The sequence below is a fragment of the Oncorhynchus tshawytscha genome, linkage group LG05, assembly GCF_018296145.1.
Source record: "Oncorhynchus tshawytscha isolate Ot180627B linkage group LG05, Otsh_v2.0, whole genome shotgun sequence".
Lineage (NCBI taxonomy): Eukaryota > Metazoa > Chordata > Actinopteri > Salmoniformes > Salmonidae > Oncorhynchus > Oncorhynchus tshawytscha.
The window spans coordinates 80,473,348-80,486,998 of NC_056433.1; the positions used below are offsets into that span (position 1 = coordinate 80,473,348).

The window sequence follows — 13,651 nt, forward strand, 5'->3', positions numbered from 1 at the left end:
CTAGGATCTCATCTACCAGTGAGGTTAAAGTATGTGGCTGAGGATAGGTTTAGAGCTAGGATCTCATCTACCAGTGAGGTTAAAGTATGTGGCTGAGGATGGTTTAGAGCTAATCTCATCTACCAGTGAGGTTAAAGTATGTGGCTGAGGATGGTTTAGAGCTAATCTCATCTACCAGTGAGGTTAAAGTATGTGGCTGAGGATGGTTTAGAGCTAATCTCATCTACCAGTGAGGTTAAAGTATGTGGCTGAGGATGTTTAGGCTGTGAGGATGGTTTTTAGAGCTAGTCTCATCTACCAGTGAGGTTAAAGTATGTGGCTGAGGATGGTTTAGAGCTAGTCTCATCTACCAGGATGAGGCTTCTCATCTACCAGTGAGGTTAAAGTATGTGGCTGAGGATCTCATCTACCAGTGTTTAGGATAGTTTAGCTAATCTCATCTACCAGTGAGGTTAAAGTATGTGGCTGAGGATGGTTTAGAGCTAATCTCATCTACCAGTGAGGTTAAAGTATGTGGCTGAGGGTTTAGATGGTTTAGAGCTAGTCTCATCTACCAGTGAGGTTAAAGTATGTGGCTGAGGATAGTTTAGAGCTAATCTCATCTACCAGTGAGGTTAAAGTATGTGGCTGAGGATGGTTTAGAGCTAGTCTCATCTACCAGTGAGGTTAAAGTATGTGGCTGAGGATGGTTTAGAGCTAGTCTCATCTACCAGTGAGGTTAAAGTATGTGGCTGAGGATGGTTTAGAGCTAATCTCATCTACCAGTGAGGTTAAAGTATGTGGCTGAGGATAGTTTAGAGCTAATCTCATCTACCAGTGAGGTTAAAGTATGTGGCTGAGGATGGTTTAGAGCTAATCTCATCTACCAGTGAGGTTAAAGTATGTGGCTGAGGATATGTGTTTTTAGAGCTAATCTCATCTACCAGTGAGGTTAAAGTATGTGGCTGAGGATGGTTTAGAGCTAGTCTCATCTACCAGTGAGGTTAAAGTATGTGGCTGAGGATGGTTTAGAGCTAGTCTCATCTACCAGTGAGGTTAAAGTATGTGGCTGAGGATGGTTTAGAGCTAATCTCATCTACCAGTGAGGTTAAAGTATGTTTTAGAGCTAATCTCATCTACCAGTGAGGTTAAAGTATGTGGCTGAGGATGGTTTAGAGCTAATCTCATCTACCAGTGAGGTTAAAGTATGTGGCTGAGGATGGTTTAGAGCTAGTCTCATCTACCAGTGAGGTTAAAGTATGTGGCTGAGGATGGTTTAGAGCTAATCTCATCTACCAGTGAGGTTAAAGTATGTGGCTGAGGATGGTTTAGAGCTAATCTCATCTACCAGTGAGGTTAAAGTATGTGGCTGAGGATGGTTTAGAGCTAATCATCTATCTACCTCAGTGAGGTTAAAGTATGTGGCTGAGGATGGTTTAGAGCTAATCTCATCTACCAGTGAGGTTAAAGTATGTGGCTGAGGATGGTTTAGAGCTAATCTCATCTACCAGTGAGGTTAAAGTATGTGGCTGAGGATAGTTTAGAGCTAATCTCATCTACCAGTGAGGTTAAAGTATGTGGCTGAGGATAGTTTAGAGCTGAGGATAGTGGCTTGGTTTAGAGCTAATCTCATCTACCAGTGAGGTTAAAAAGTATGTGGCTGAGGATGGTTTAGAGCTAATCTCATCTACCAGTGAGGTTAAAGTATGTGGCTGAGGATGGTTTAGAGCTAATCTCATCTACCAGTGAGGTTAAAGTATGTGACTGAGGATGGTTTAGAGCTAGTCTCATCTACCAGTGAGGTTAAAGTATGTGGCTGAGGATGGTTTAGAGCTAGTCTCATCTACCAGTGAGGTTAAAGTATGTGACTGAGGATGGTTTAGAGCTAATCTCATCTACCAGTGAGGTTAAAGTATGTGACTGAGGATGGTTTAGAGCTAGTCTCATCTACCAGTGAGGTTAAAGTATGTGGCTGAGGATGGTTTAGAGCTAGTCTCATCTACCAGTGAGGTTAAAGTATGTGGCTGAGGATGGTTTAGAGCTAGTCTCATCTACCAGTGAGGTTAAAGTATGTGGCTGAGGATGGTTTAGAGCTAATCTCATCTACCAGTGAGGTTAAAGTATGTGGCTGAGGATGGTTTAGAGATAAAAATACATTGAGGGCTACAGTTAGTTTGAATGCTGATAGGCTCCATTAAAACATATGTATGGTCATTATTGAATCACAAAAGATTTTCAAATACTGTACTTACATAATCCTTATATAAATCTGGTTAACTGTCTATGGACATGGCCTTCAGAATGTTTGTTCCAGTAAGGCAAAAACACTGTTTCCCATAAAGCCTTGTTTTCCAGGGGCAAAATGGGAAGGCCAAAATCTATTTCTACACCTAAGGAGCATGCCAGGGTTTAGCCCATATTACCTTACCAACTAGACTAAACATTAAAAGTTTTTTGGCAAATGAGAATTTAAAGTCAATATTCCTGCCTTAATGTTCAAGATTCACTCAGTGACGATGATGTAGCTGAAATACATGGCAAAGAACACCACAGGAATATTTTTAATAGATATTGTCTGGCTGCTTCAATATTGTAAGAAATACCTGATAATATTCCCAGATAACAATGAACTAAAGAGTAGATGAGTAAATATGAACCAGAGGCACTTTATTTAATGTTGGACAATCATGGAACCATGAATCTGCAAATAATTGGAGCAAACTATTGACAGAGGTTATTCATTTACATGTTTGTCCAACAAGACAGTAGTCATCACTTTCCGTAAGCTGAGATCAATATGGGCAAAGAGGCAAAGTCATGACCCCATGTATACACTGCTGATGAAAACCAACACTACCTGGCCAAGTCTACTATGAGCAGCACACTAAACAGTGATATGATCCCCATGTGGTAAATGGAGTGTATTTTTATTTTCCGTCCAATATGCTCATTGGATGTTCTGTGTGTTCATCAGCTGTTCCTCCCAAACTTGATACGGTTACAAGGGCCTCGGGTTCTGAAACGAGAAGATGGTACAGGAATTAGTGTGTGAATATGTCCTGAAGATCAACCCCGTTCCATTTTTCTCCCTCACTCCAATCCCTAGGCCCTTATCATCTCCACTGGCTAGTCAGACATCACAGGGGGGCTTTGAAAGGAAATTGATCCAAACAATCCACCATGATCTGTGAATGGGAATGAGCATGGGAATAGCATAGGGATGTGAGCGTGTGATTGGATATGAATCAGGCAAACGTTGTTTCAGAGATATAACTAATTCAGGCTTGTCATCTCTCCAATCCAGATCCCTCTAGGACACGTCTTGTAGGATGAAAGTCTTTTTCCCCATCTGTGAAGGTAAACATTTAAGGTCAGCAAAAACAAAGCAAATCTCTTTATGGACAACAACAAATTACTTCAGGTGTGCTACAGCTGCACCATTGAGAGCATCCTGACTGGATGCATCACAACCTGGTATGGCAACTGCTTGGCATCTGACCGTAAGGCGCTACGTAGGGTAGTGCGTACGGCCCAGTACATCAATGGGGCCAAGCTTCCTGTCATCCAGGACATACAGTGGGGCAAAAAAGTATTTAGTCAGCCACCAATTGTGCAAGTTCTCCCACTTAAAAAGATGAGAGAGGCCTGTAATTTTCGTCAACTGTTAGAGACAAAATGAGGGGAAAAAATCCAGAAAATCACATTGTAGGATTTTTAATGAATTTATTTGCAAATTATGAAGGAAAAAAAGTATTTGATTACCTACAAACAAGCAGGATTTCTGGCTCTCACAGACCTGCAACTTCATCTTTAAGACGCTCCTCTGTCCTCCACTCGTTACCTGTATTAATGGCACCTGTTTGAACTTGTTATCAGTATAAAAGACACCTGTCCACAACCTCAAACAGTCACACTCCAAACTCCACTATGACCAAGACCAAAGAGCTGTCAAAGGACACCAGAAACAAAATTGTAGACCTGCACCAGAATGGGAAGACTGAATCTGCAATAGGTAAGCAGCTTGGTTTGAAGAAATCAACTGTGGGAGCAATTATTAGGAAATGGAAGACATACAAGACAACTGATAATCTCCCTCAATCTGGGGCTCCACGCAAGATCACATCCCGTGGGGTCAAAATGATCACAAGAACGGTGAGCAAAAATCCCAGAACCACCTGGGGGGACCTAGTGAATGACCTGCAGAGAGCTGGGACCAAAGTAACAAAGCCTACCATCAGTAACACACTACGCCGCCAGGGACTCAAATCCTGCAGTTTCAAACGTGTCCCCCTGCTAAAGCCAGTACATGTCCAGGCCCGTCTGAAGTTTGCTAGATAGCATTTGGATGATCCAGAAGAAGATTGGGAGAATGTCATATGATCAGATGAAACCAAAATATAACTTTTTGGTAAAAACTCAACTCGTTGTGTTTGGAGGACAAAGAATGCGGAGTTGCATCCAAAGAACACCATACCTACTGTGAAGCATGGGGGTGGAAACATCATGCTTTGGTGCTGTTTTTCTGCAAAGGGACCAGGACGACTGATCCGTGTAAAGGAAAGAATGAATGGGGCCATGTATCGTGAGATTTTGAGTGAAAACCTCCTTCCATCAGCAAGGGCATTGAAGATGAAACCTGGCTGGGTCTTTCAGCATTGAAAGTCCGTGTTGCCCAGCAACAGTCCCAAATCATCACTACTCTAGAGGAGATCTGCAAGGAGGAATGGGCCAAAATACCAGCAACAGTGTGTGAAAACCTTGTGAAGACTTACAGAAAACGTTTGACCTCTGTCATTGCCAACAAAGGGTATATAACAAAGTATTGAGATAAACTTTCGTTATTGACCAAATACTTATTTTCCACCATAATTTGCAAATATATTCATAAAAAATCCTACAATGTTTTTTCTCATTTTGTCTGTCATAGTTGAAGTGTACCTATGATGAAAATTACAGGCCTCTCATCTTTTTAAGTGGGAGAACTTGCACAATTGGTGGCTGACTAAATACTTTTTTGTCCCACTGTATATACTAGGCGGTGTCAGAGGAAGGCCCAAAAAATTGTCAGAGACTCCAGTCACCCAAGTCATATACTGTCCTCTCAAGCCGGCAAGCAGTACTGGATCGCCAAGTCTAGGTCTAAAAGGCTCCTTAAAACCTCTTAAGGAGGCTGCGAATTTTCGCAGCTTTTAGTTAAAAATCGCGCAACATTTCAGCGTCCTGCTACTCATGCCAGGAATATAGTATATGCATATGATAAGTGTGTGTGTATAGAAAACACCCTGAAGTCTCTAAAACTGGTTAAATCGTGTCTGTGGCTAGAACATAACGTGTTTAGGAGTCAAAATCCTTCGAAAAACTGCTCACCCAAAACACAAAAATAATATCCATCTGCCAGTCAATGTATTGTCTAAGGCTGAAGAAAATACATGTCAAGCCCCTGTAAACGCCTACAGCTTCCACACGATGTCGCCAATGCTGTCATTTAGGGGCTGGTTTATCCTTGGTTTGGAAACGTGACGCATTTCCTTTCTTTGGGCTCACCACAGGATGTTTTGAAAGTGAAAACATGGACAATGATTTCAAGACTTGCTGCTATCGAATACAGATCGCCCCGTGATCAATTTAATAGACTATTAACGTTTATTAATACCTAAAGTTGGTTTAGAAAAGTAATTTGAAGTGATTTGTAGAAGTATATAGGTAACTTTTGTAATTTTAAAAAGTGACGTTGCGTCATGTAAAGGGGCATTTTTCTGGATCAGACCGGTCTTCAGCAAATCACATTTTGGGTATACAATGACGGATTTAATCGGGAAAAAGACCCAATTGTGATGTTTATGTGACATATAGGAGTGCCAAGAAAGAAGCTCGTCAAAGGTAATGAATGTTTTATATTTTATTTCTGCGTTTTGGGTAGCGCCGGCTACCGCAAAATCTGTTGTTTTGTTGACGGTCTGGTATTCTGGGGGGTGCATGCTATCAGATAATAGCTGCTCATGCTTTTCGCCGAAAAGCATTTTACAAATCTGACTTGGTGGCTAGATTCACAACGAGTGTAGCTTTAATTCACTACCTTGCATTTGTGTTTTAATGAAAGTTTGAGTTTTATCGAAAACAATAGGTGGCGCTCTAAAATATCCGCTGATTTGATCCCGCCACAGGAACATCCTCCCTAACAAGCTTCTACCCCTAAGCCATAAGACGGCTGAACAATTAATAAAATGGCCACCCGGACTATTTACATTGACAGCCCCCATCCCCCTACCCCTTTGTCTTTACACTGCTGCTACTTGCTGTTATTATCTATGCAGTCACTTTACCCCTGCCTACATGTACTAATGACATCGACTAACCTGTACCACAGCACATTGACTTGCTACTGTAGCCAATTGTAATGCCACCTGATCTTCAGGACATATTCACACATTGATTCATGTACCATCCTCTCGTTTCAGAACCCTACACTATGGACGATCAGCTGATGAACACACAGAAAATCCAATTCATGCATCCTCAGAAAGATCAAACTAAACACTCTGTCACACATGTGGACTATATCACTTTTAAGTGTACTGGTCATAGTAGACTTAGCCCAGGAAGTGTTGATTTTCATCAGCAGTGTATACATGGGGTCATGAACTTGCCTCATTGCCAATAGTGGCTTCAGCTGACGGGAAGAGATGGCCACTGGCTTGTTGGACAAACATGTCAATGAATAACCCCTGTCAATAGTTTTCTTAAATTATTTTCAGCTTCATGATTGTCCAACATTAAATAAAGTGCCTCTGATTCTAATTTAATTTAATAAAATCTAGTCTACTCTAATCTACTCTAATACAATGTACTCTAATCTAAACAAATCTACTCTAATCTACTCTAATCTAATCTACTCTAATCTAAACTAATCTACTCTAATACAATGTACTCTAATCTAAACAAATCTACTCTAATCTACTCTAATCTAATCTACTCTAATCGAAACAAATCTACTCAAATCTACTCTAATCTAAACAAATCTACTCTAATCTACTCTAATCTAATCTACTCTAATCTAATATTTATTATTTTAATTGTTCCCTGGAATATTATCCCATACACCATCAAGCCTTCTCATCCCACTGGACACAGACGCCAAATCAACATCTTTTCCACGTGGGTTCAATTTAATTTCCATGACATGGAAACAACGTTGATTCAACCAGTGTGTGCTCAGTGGGAAGTTAGTGGTGCTGGGGATGACATGATCAAAGTTCACTATAAAGAAACATAACGTATATTTTTTACAATATCAAAGCAGCCAGACAATATCTAGTAAAATGTCCTTGTGGTCCTTGCCAAGTATTTCAACTGCATCATCGTTACTGAGTGTCATAGATGTGTTCTTTGCATTCTACACATTGAGGCAGGAATATTGACCTTCAATTCTCATATGCAAGAAAAAGTTAAATGTAACATTGTGTGTTTTGTTTAGTTGGTAGGTTAATGTGAGGTAAACCCTGGCATGCTCTCAAGGTGTAGAAGTCAATAAAACATGAACTTTAAATCGATTTTGACCCTCCCCTTTTGCCCCTGGATAATACGGCTTGACGGGAAAAGGTTGTCTTGCTGGAACAAACATAGCTATGTCAATAGACGGTAAACAGACAGGTTTATGTCAGTACACATTTGTTCAGCATATTTGGTGATTCATCAATGACCTTACAAATGGAGCTTATCATCATTACAATCAACATTCAAAGTATTTGCTACCTGTCTAAATGTCTTTCAATCTCTAAATCTATGCTCTTCAGATTAGATATGTCTCTATATAGCTGACCAAATGATTTGCACTTTTAAATTGGTTTTGATTTGCTCAAATTAATGAATAGACTGAACCAATGCAGTTCCTACATTGAGCATTTTCCTCAGTGTTTCCCCTCCCCGCAATGTAGGTTTGATTGAATTCTAGTATTTGGGTCAGTCCCCCTGGACAGTGGTTCTCTTCAGTGCTCCCTGGGGGCTGGAACTCTGTAGACAAACATTAACTTTGGGGTAGACACTCTATATTTATGTTCTACTCCTTCCATTTTTACTGCATCTACCATTTGATCAACATGAAATCATCTCTGACTCTGCTGTGTCTGGTGGTATGGGTGAATGTGGATGCTTCATCAGCTCAGACTGGTAAGGATGTGTTTTCCTGCACTTTCTCACATGCTTGTAGTGCCCACATTGTATTAGTATCCACCAATTGCTCTGTAAGACACTGACTAGACTGTACAAAGTGAGCAAACGTAACTGATGTGTTTACTTTGCTACATTTAGATACTATTGTACACCATCATAGGGAAACAGCACATTACTCTTCTGATACGCAGGGAAAATGACGACAATTTCTGCCTTCAATTCCATATTAACTTTTTATGTTTTTGACAGGACTTCAGGAATATAAACTCAGCAAAAAAATAAACGTCCTCTCACTGTCCACTGCGTTTATTTTCAGCAAACTTAACGTGTAAATATTTGTATGAACATAACAAGATTCAACAACTGAGATATAAACTGAACAAATTCTACAGACATGTGACCGACAAAAATGGAATAATGTGTCTGTGAACAAAGGGGGGTCAAAATCAAAAGTAACATTCAGTATCTGGTGTGGCCAATGACAAGTGATACTGACCTGAGAAATAGTTTGTCAGCTTTAATGTGCATTTGTTAGGTTAACATCTGTAAATCTTATTCTGTTGTACTGTAGCCTTGTAAAGACTCATGGAGACAACATGTCGTCTCTTTTCCACAGCTTTATTGTCTTGATAAGGTCAATCACAATCATAACAGTTGTTCACTTATATTACACCTTGAGGTAATGAATCACACAGCTGGGAGATACAGGAGAATATTCACACATTATAGAGCGTGTCGGTCTAATCCTGAATGCTGATTGGTTAAGACCGCATTCCAGCCGGTGCCTATTCCACAAGCTACCACCGGCTAAATCTATGATGTTAAAATGCCTATTTACTCTGTTCCAACTGACTGCGCAATCCACTGTCTCATCAGCCCAGCCAGGCAATTTATAAACTTGATAGAAGGATATTCACACAATCACATCACTTTGTACTAATACAACAAATGTACCATTTTAGTCTAGCTTTAGATAGCTGTACTGTTATTATAGTGAAGCTGAGACTGATATGATTTGAAAGATACTGTTATTTTGTTTCAATGATGATACAATGTCAAATGTTGAAAAGACACATGTATTCCATTACTGGATGGCTCACATTTCTTCTAAATCTAAATTAAACAAGCGACAGACACCACAAAAGCAAATGGGTCTTCTCCTTGCATAAAAAGGTGGCTTTGTACGGATTCTTGAAATTGATGGAGGGAACATCATGACTCTGTAGGAATGAAATCACATGACAAGATAATCAGTCGGTTGAGTAATGCTGCTGATCACGACTACTATAGAGGAGAATCTGAGGAGTAATACTGCTGATCACGACTACTATAGAGGAGAATCTGAGGAGTAATACTGCTGATCACGACTACTATAGAGGAGAATCTGAGGAGTAATACTGCTGATCATGACTACTATAGAGGAATCTGAGGAGTAATACTGCTGATCATTACTATTAAAGATCAGAGTCTGTGGAGCAATCTGGCTGATCATTACTATTATAGATCAGAGTCTGTGGAGTAATACGGCTGATCACTACTATTATAGATCAGAGTCTGTGGAGTAATACTGCTGATCACTACTATTATAGATCAGAGTCTGTGGAGTAATTCTGCTGACCACTCCTACTATAGTGGATATTAGACAGTGTTTAACCATGTGACCTTTTATCTGTGTGTCAATGATTAGATATATGATTCCTGCTTGATGTGATGTTATACTCCAACATGTTTCTGTTATGCTTCACTGATAAGCCAAAACATGCTGTTCATAATACTGTTTATAATGCTGTGTATAATACTGTTCATAGTACTGTTTATAATACTTGACTTCAGACATTTGCTCTGCCTTCACTCCTACTACAGGTTTGTGTGATTATAAGACATGCCATTCTCCTGGTTAATTTAACTTACCCCTTATGTTCATCATCTACCTATGAATAACGATGGCTACCTATAAAGCAAAGAACAAATGATTTTGGTTATACAGTCAGAAGGTTACACATAGTGGCCTCAATGAATATGATCAAACAGGTGGATTGATTTTCATAAAAAAAGGTTTAGATCAAAATGAGAAAATACTATCCATTTCTATTGTATTAATCTACAGTAGATAGCTCACAGGGCATCCTGGACTTATGCATTCCATATATTAGATGATGTTAAACTCTTAATGTTGAGAGAATGATTACACTGATGGGTGTTCCTTTACATGACATGAACTTACATATAGGTATGTGTTCTCCATACTGTAACTCTCCATCATCACACTTCACCTCAATTTCTTCTATATTCCATAGTGAATAACGTTTAAATTTATGGTAATATCCCTCTTTGCATTGAAGAGTCTTTTTTTCACCGTGCGCAGTATAATCATTCTTGGGTAAATTCTGTAGATTGTACTCTGCATCAAAAGTGGAAATCTCACAAGGCCCTGATGGAAATGAAACCCAGTAATTTTTTCATTAACTTAGTGTGCAGTACATATTCATACATGTATATACACTTGACATGTAGATATAACACCATGTTCAGACCAGTTGAAAATAATGTACTTACATAAACACTTTGGAGGACTCGGCCATTTTCCATTCAGACATCTGATGCTGCCTGTGAAACTCAGTGTATACTGTCTGCTGCATTGGTAGGACACCTCTGTAATTACACCTTCAACATCTCTCTTTTCCTTGGTGAAATCTCCATTAGTAATGGGAGGAGGATCAGGACAGGTTGCTAGATTAAACAGGGAATAGATAGAAATCATAATACAATACCATGAAAATACAGTACTGTAATAATACAGTACCGTGAAAATACAGTACCATGATTCAATAACATAATCCAGTACCAAGATAATACAATACCATGATAATACAAGACCATGATTATAGAATACGATGATATTACAGTACCATGATAATAGAAGAGATATTATTATAGTACAGTACCATGATACACTTATGATAATACAATTCCATGATAATACTGTACCATGATAATAGAATACCATTATAATACTGTATCATGATAATACAGTACCATGATAATACAGTACAGTACCATGATAATACAGTACAGTACCATGATAATACAGTACCATAGACTTAAGACTTACCATTACACTCAACTGGCATGTGCCATTCTCCATTCTTGCAAGTTGCTTTTCCTCCAGGGCCTTTGTATGGGCTAATGCATGTATAGTCTATTTGGTTCCCATTTTCGTATCTCTCCAGCACTTGGTCAGGAATCTCAATTCTCCCCCCTGTGCCCTCAGGCTTACCACAGTACTCTGTAGGTGAAGCACAGCATGTTTGAATTCTCAAATTACAATCAAATACCAGAGGCACAAAAGTGGCAGAGAATGACTGTGTGGTTAGAACCATAGTCAAGGGCCAATGTACAGTATATTCAGAGAATGTAACTGGGGCAATTTGTGATATATACTGTAAATATGCACTGAAACTCATCCATGATCATATCAAGGAATACTAGACTATAATGAATTATAGCAAAAAACAACAGCAACTATCTCAAAGTGGACACATTAGGGACATATTGACAAAATATAAATCAGAGATGTATATTTCTGTAAAATCAAGCAATGCCTAAACAAGTATCCCGGATTGTATGAGAGAATAATGGTGTTATGTGATACAGAATTTATCATCTCAATGAACATTTAGATATAATTTTTTCCCTGTTTGAATAGGTGCTGTTCATAGTAGAGTAACTCTAAACTGAATTACTGCATCAGTTTCAAACAGTTATTAATACTTACGTTTGCATGTTGGTGGTGAAGTTGTCCATCTCCCATTTTCACAAGTAAGTTTTTTATGTCCCTCTATTTCAAAGGACTTGCGACATTCATAATTCACTTCAAATCCCTCTATATATTTATTTTTATACAGGATTTTAACAATTGCATTTTCAACTTTAGGTGGAGGATCACATGGAACGCCTTGCACTTCAAGAGAAGAAAATATTGATGAAAGATTAGTGGGTAGAAAACACACACAGTACAGACACAGAACTACTATCTATGTAATTACATAATATCACATGGGCTTCGGGGTCCTTTTCCCCAAACTATTCCAACATATAGTAAACATACATTGAAGGATGACTGGCCACTGTATACAATTAAAATCAAGTGATTGTTTTATATGAACAAAACTATTAACAACTACTCACGTGTACAAGCTGGTAACGGTGTTTGCCATTCTCCATCCTTACATTTTATAGTCTTATTTTCAGATGTGTATCCAACTTTGCAATCAATTGTAACAGTTTGTTCATTGTTATAGACTTCACTGTGAGGTACCTTTCTTGTGTTGGGAATGACAGGGATTCTGACACATTGTGATTGATCTAGAGAGAAAGAGCATTGAGATTGAGTTTCAGACCAATATAGCCAAGTCAGAGGGAAATGCATTCTACTGTTCTTGATCTACTTTGTAAAGAGGTCATTTCTAGAGGATCTGTTTTCTTACCAATACACTCTAATATTCCAGACCATGTTCCCTCAGTACATGTGGCTTCACCCCACCAACCCCCGGTAGAGGGTTTGAACCCTACATTGCAGGAAGAGTATATCTTGCTTTTCCTGGGATCAACATTCCTCACATTTGACTGAACTAGGAATCCATTCATCACAGTTGGGTTGATACATGCTCCCTCTATTTCTGGGGGAAACAATGACATGAAACATTATAGAACAAAATGTGACACATCAATGTTTTTAAATCCGGTTCTACAGTTGTAACGCTGAGTTCCTCCCAATTGACTCCGCTGCCAGCGGTAGGGAGAACTCACAAGAGGGTTACGTGGATCACCACATGTTATCCCTACAATGATAGAGATGTTTAGTATTAGCATGAATCATACCAGTACAGTAATACACAGTGATTACACTGTCTATACCTCCTTATACCCTCAACATGGATGCATGCTCCCTTTATTTCTGGGAGAAACAATGGCAGGAAACATTACAGAACGCATTGTGACACGTCGTTCAGTTAACAGCGCACTTAGAGGACCTGTTCTACAAAGCATTTCCATATCATTACATTTTGGCCAAGCTGTCAGTTTGATAAAAGCACTGACCAGAGCAATATCTGGAGAAGCAAAGTGAGTGAATGTTCATGTCATTACCAATTCCACACCAAATCCTCAAATAGGGAATAAAACAACAGGCTAAAATCGGATGCTTGATCTTTCCAGTAAACTTTAAACCTTCTGGATCAGTGTCTTGACTCACATCCTCATTTTTTGATGATGCAAATGTAAATGTCATCCTACCTTTACAGCCAAGTGTCTTGGTCCAGCCATTTGTAGTACAGGTAGCAGTAGGTCTGGTAGTACTGTCCAATAGTTCATAATACATCTTACACTCATAAGTGAGCAGATCATTGATTTTGTATCTTGTTTTCGGGTCTTTAATCACAGCATTTAGGATATCTGGCTTGTCACATGTAATCTCTGAAAGACAAACAATGTAATTCTGATG

General features: G+C 39.1%; 2 protein-coding genes across 8 annotated transcripts in view; one reads left to right on the plus strand and one right to left on the minus strand.

The window, feature by feature from the left end:
- Positions 1–7,949: 7,949 nt before the first annotated feature.
- Positions 7,950–13,651, plus strand: part of LOC112214839 (complement factor H) — a 108,089-nt gene continuing 102,387 nt past the window's right edge. Inside the window, exon 1 of one of the 3 annotated variants that reach the window (XM_042322467.1) lies at positions 7,950–8,145. In XM_042322467.1, the coding sequence (XP_042178401.1) occupies positions 8,031–8,145 (115 nt within the window). In that variant the 5' untranslated portion in view covers positions 7,950–8,030. The remainder of the gene's footprint in view (positions 8,146–13,651) is intronic. The other 2 variants (XM_042322466.1, XM_042322469.1) reach the window with 2 other exon arrangements.
- LOC112240701 (complement factor H-like) overlaps positions 8,646–13,651 on the minus strand; it is a 69,537-nt gene continuing 64,531 nt past the window's right edge. For 4 of the 5 annotated variants that reach the window (XM_042322454.1, XM_042322453.1, XM_042322452.1 and 1 more), the window contains 9 exons: positions 13,444–13,623; positions 12,636–12,827; positions 12,337–12,513; positions 11,924–12,109; positions 11,261–11,434; positions 10,705–10,878; positions 10,373–10,579; positions 10,060–10,099; positions 8,646–9,368 (listed from right to left, as the gene is read on the minus strand). In XM_042322454.1, coding sequence (XP_042178388.1) covers positions 10,080–10,099; positions 10,373–10,579; positions 10,705–10,878; positions 11,261–11,434; positions 11,924–12,109; positions 12,337–12,513; positions 12,636–12,827; positions 13,444–13,623 — 1,310 coding nt within the window. In that variant the 3' untranslated portion in view covers positions 8,646–9,368; positions 10,060–10,079. The remainder of the gene's footprint in view (positions 9,369–10,059; positions 10,100–10,372; positions 10,580–10,704; positions 10,879–11,260; positions 11,435–11,923; positions 12,110–12,336; positions 12,514–12,635; positions 12,828–13,443; positions 13,624–13,651) is intronic. The other variant, XM_042322456.1, reaches the window with a different exon arrangement.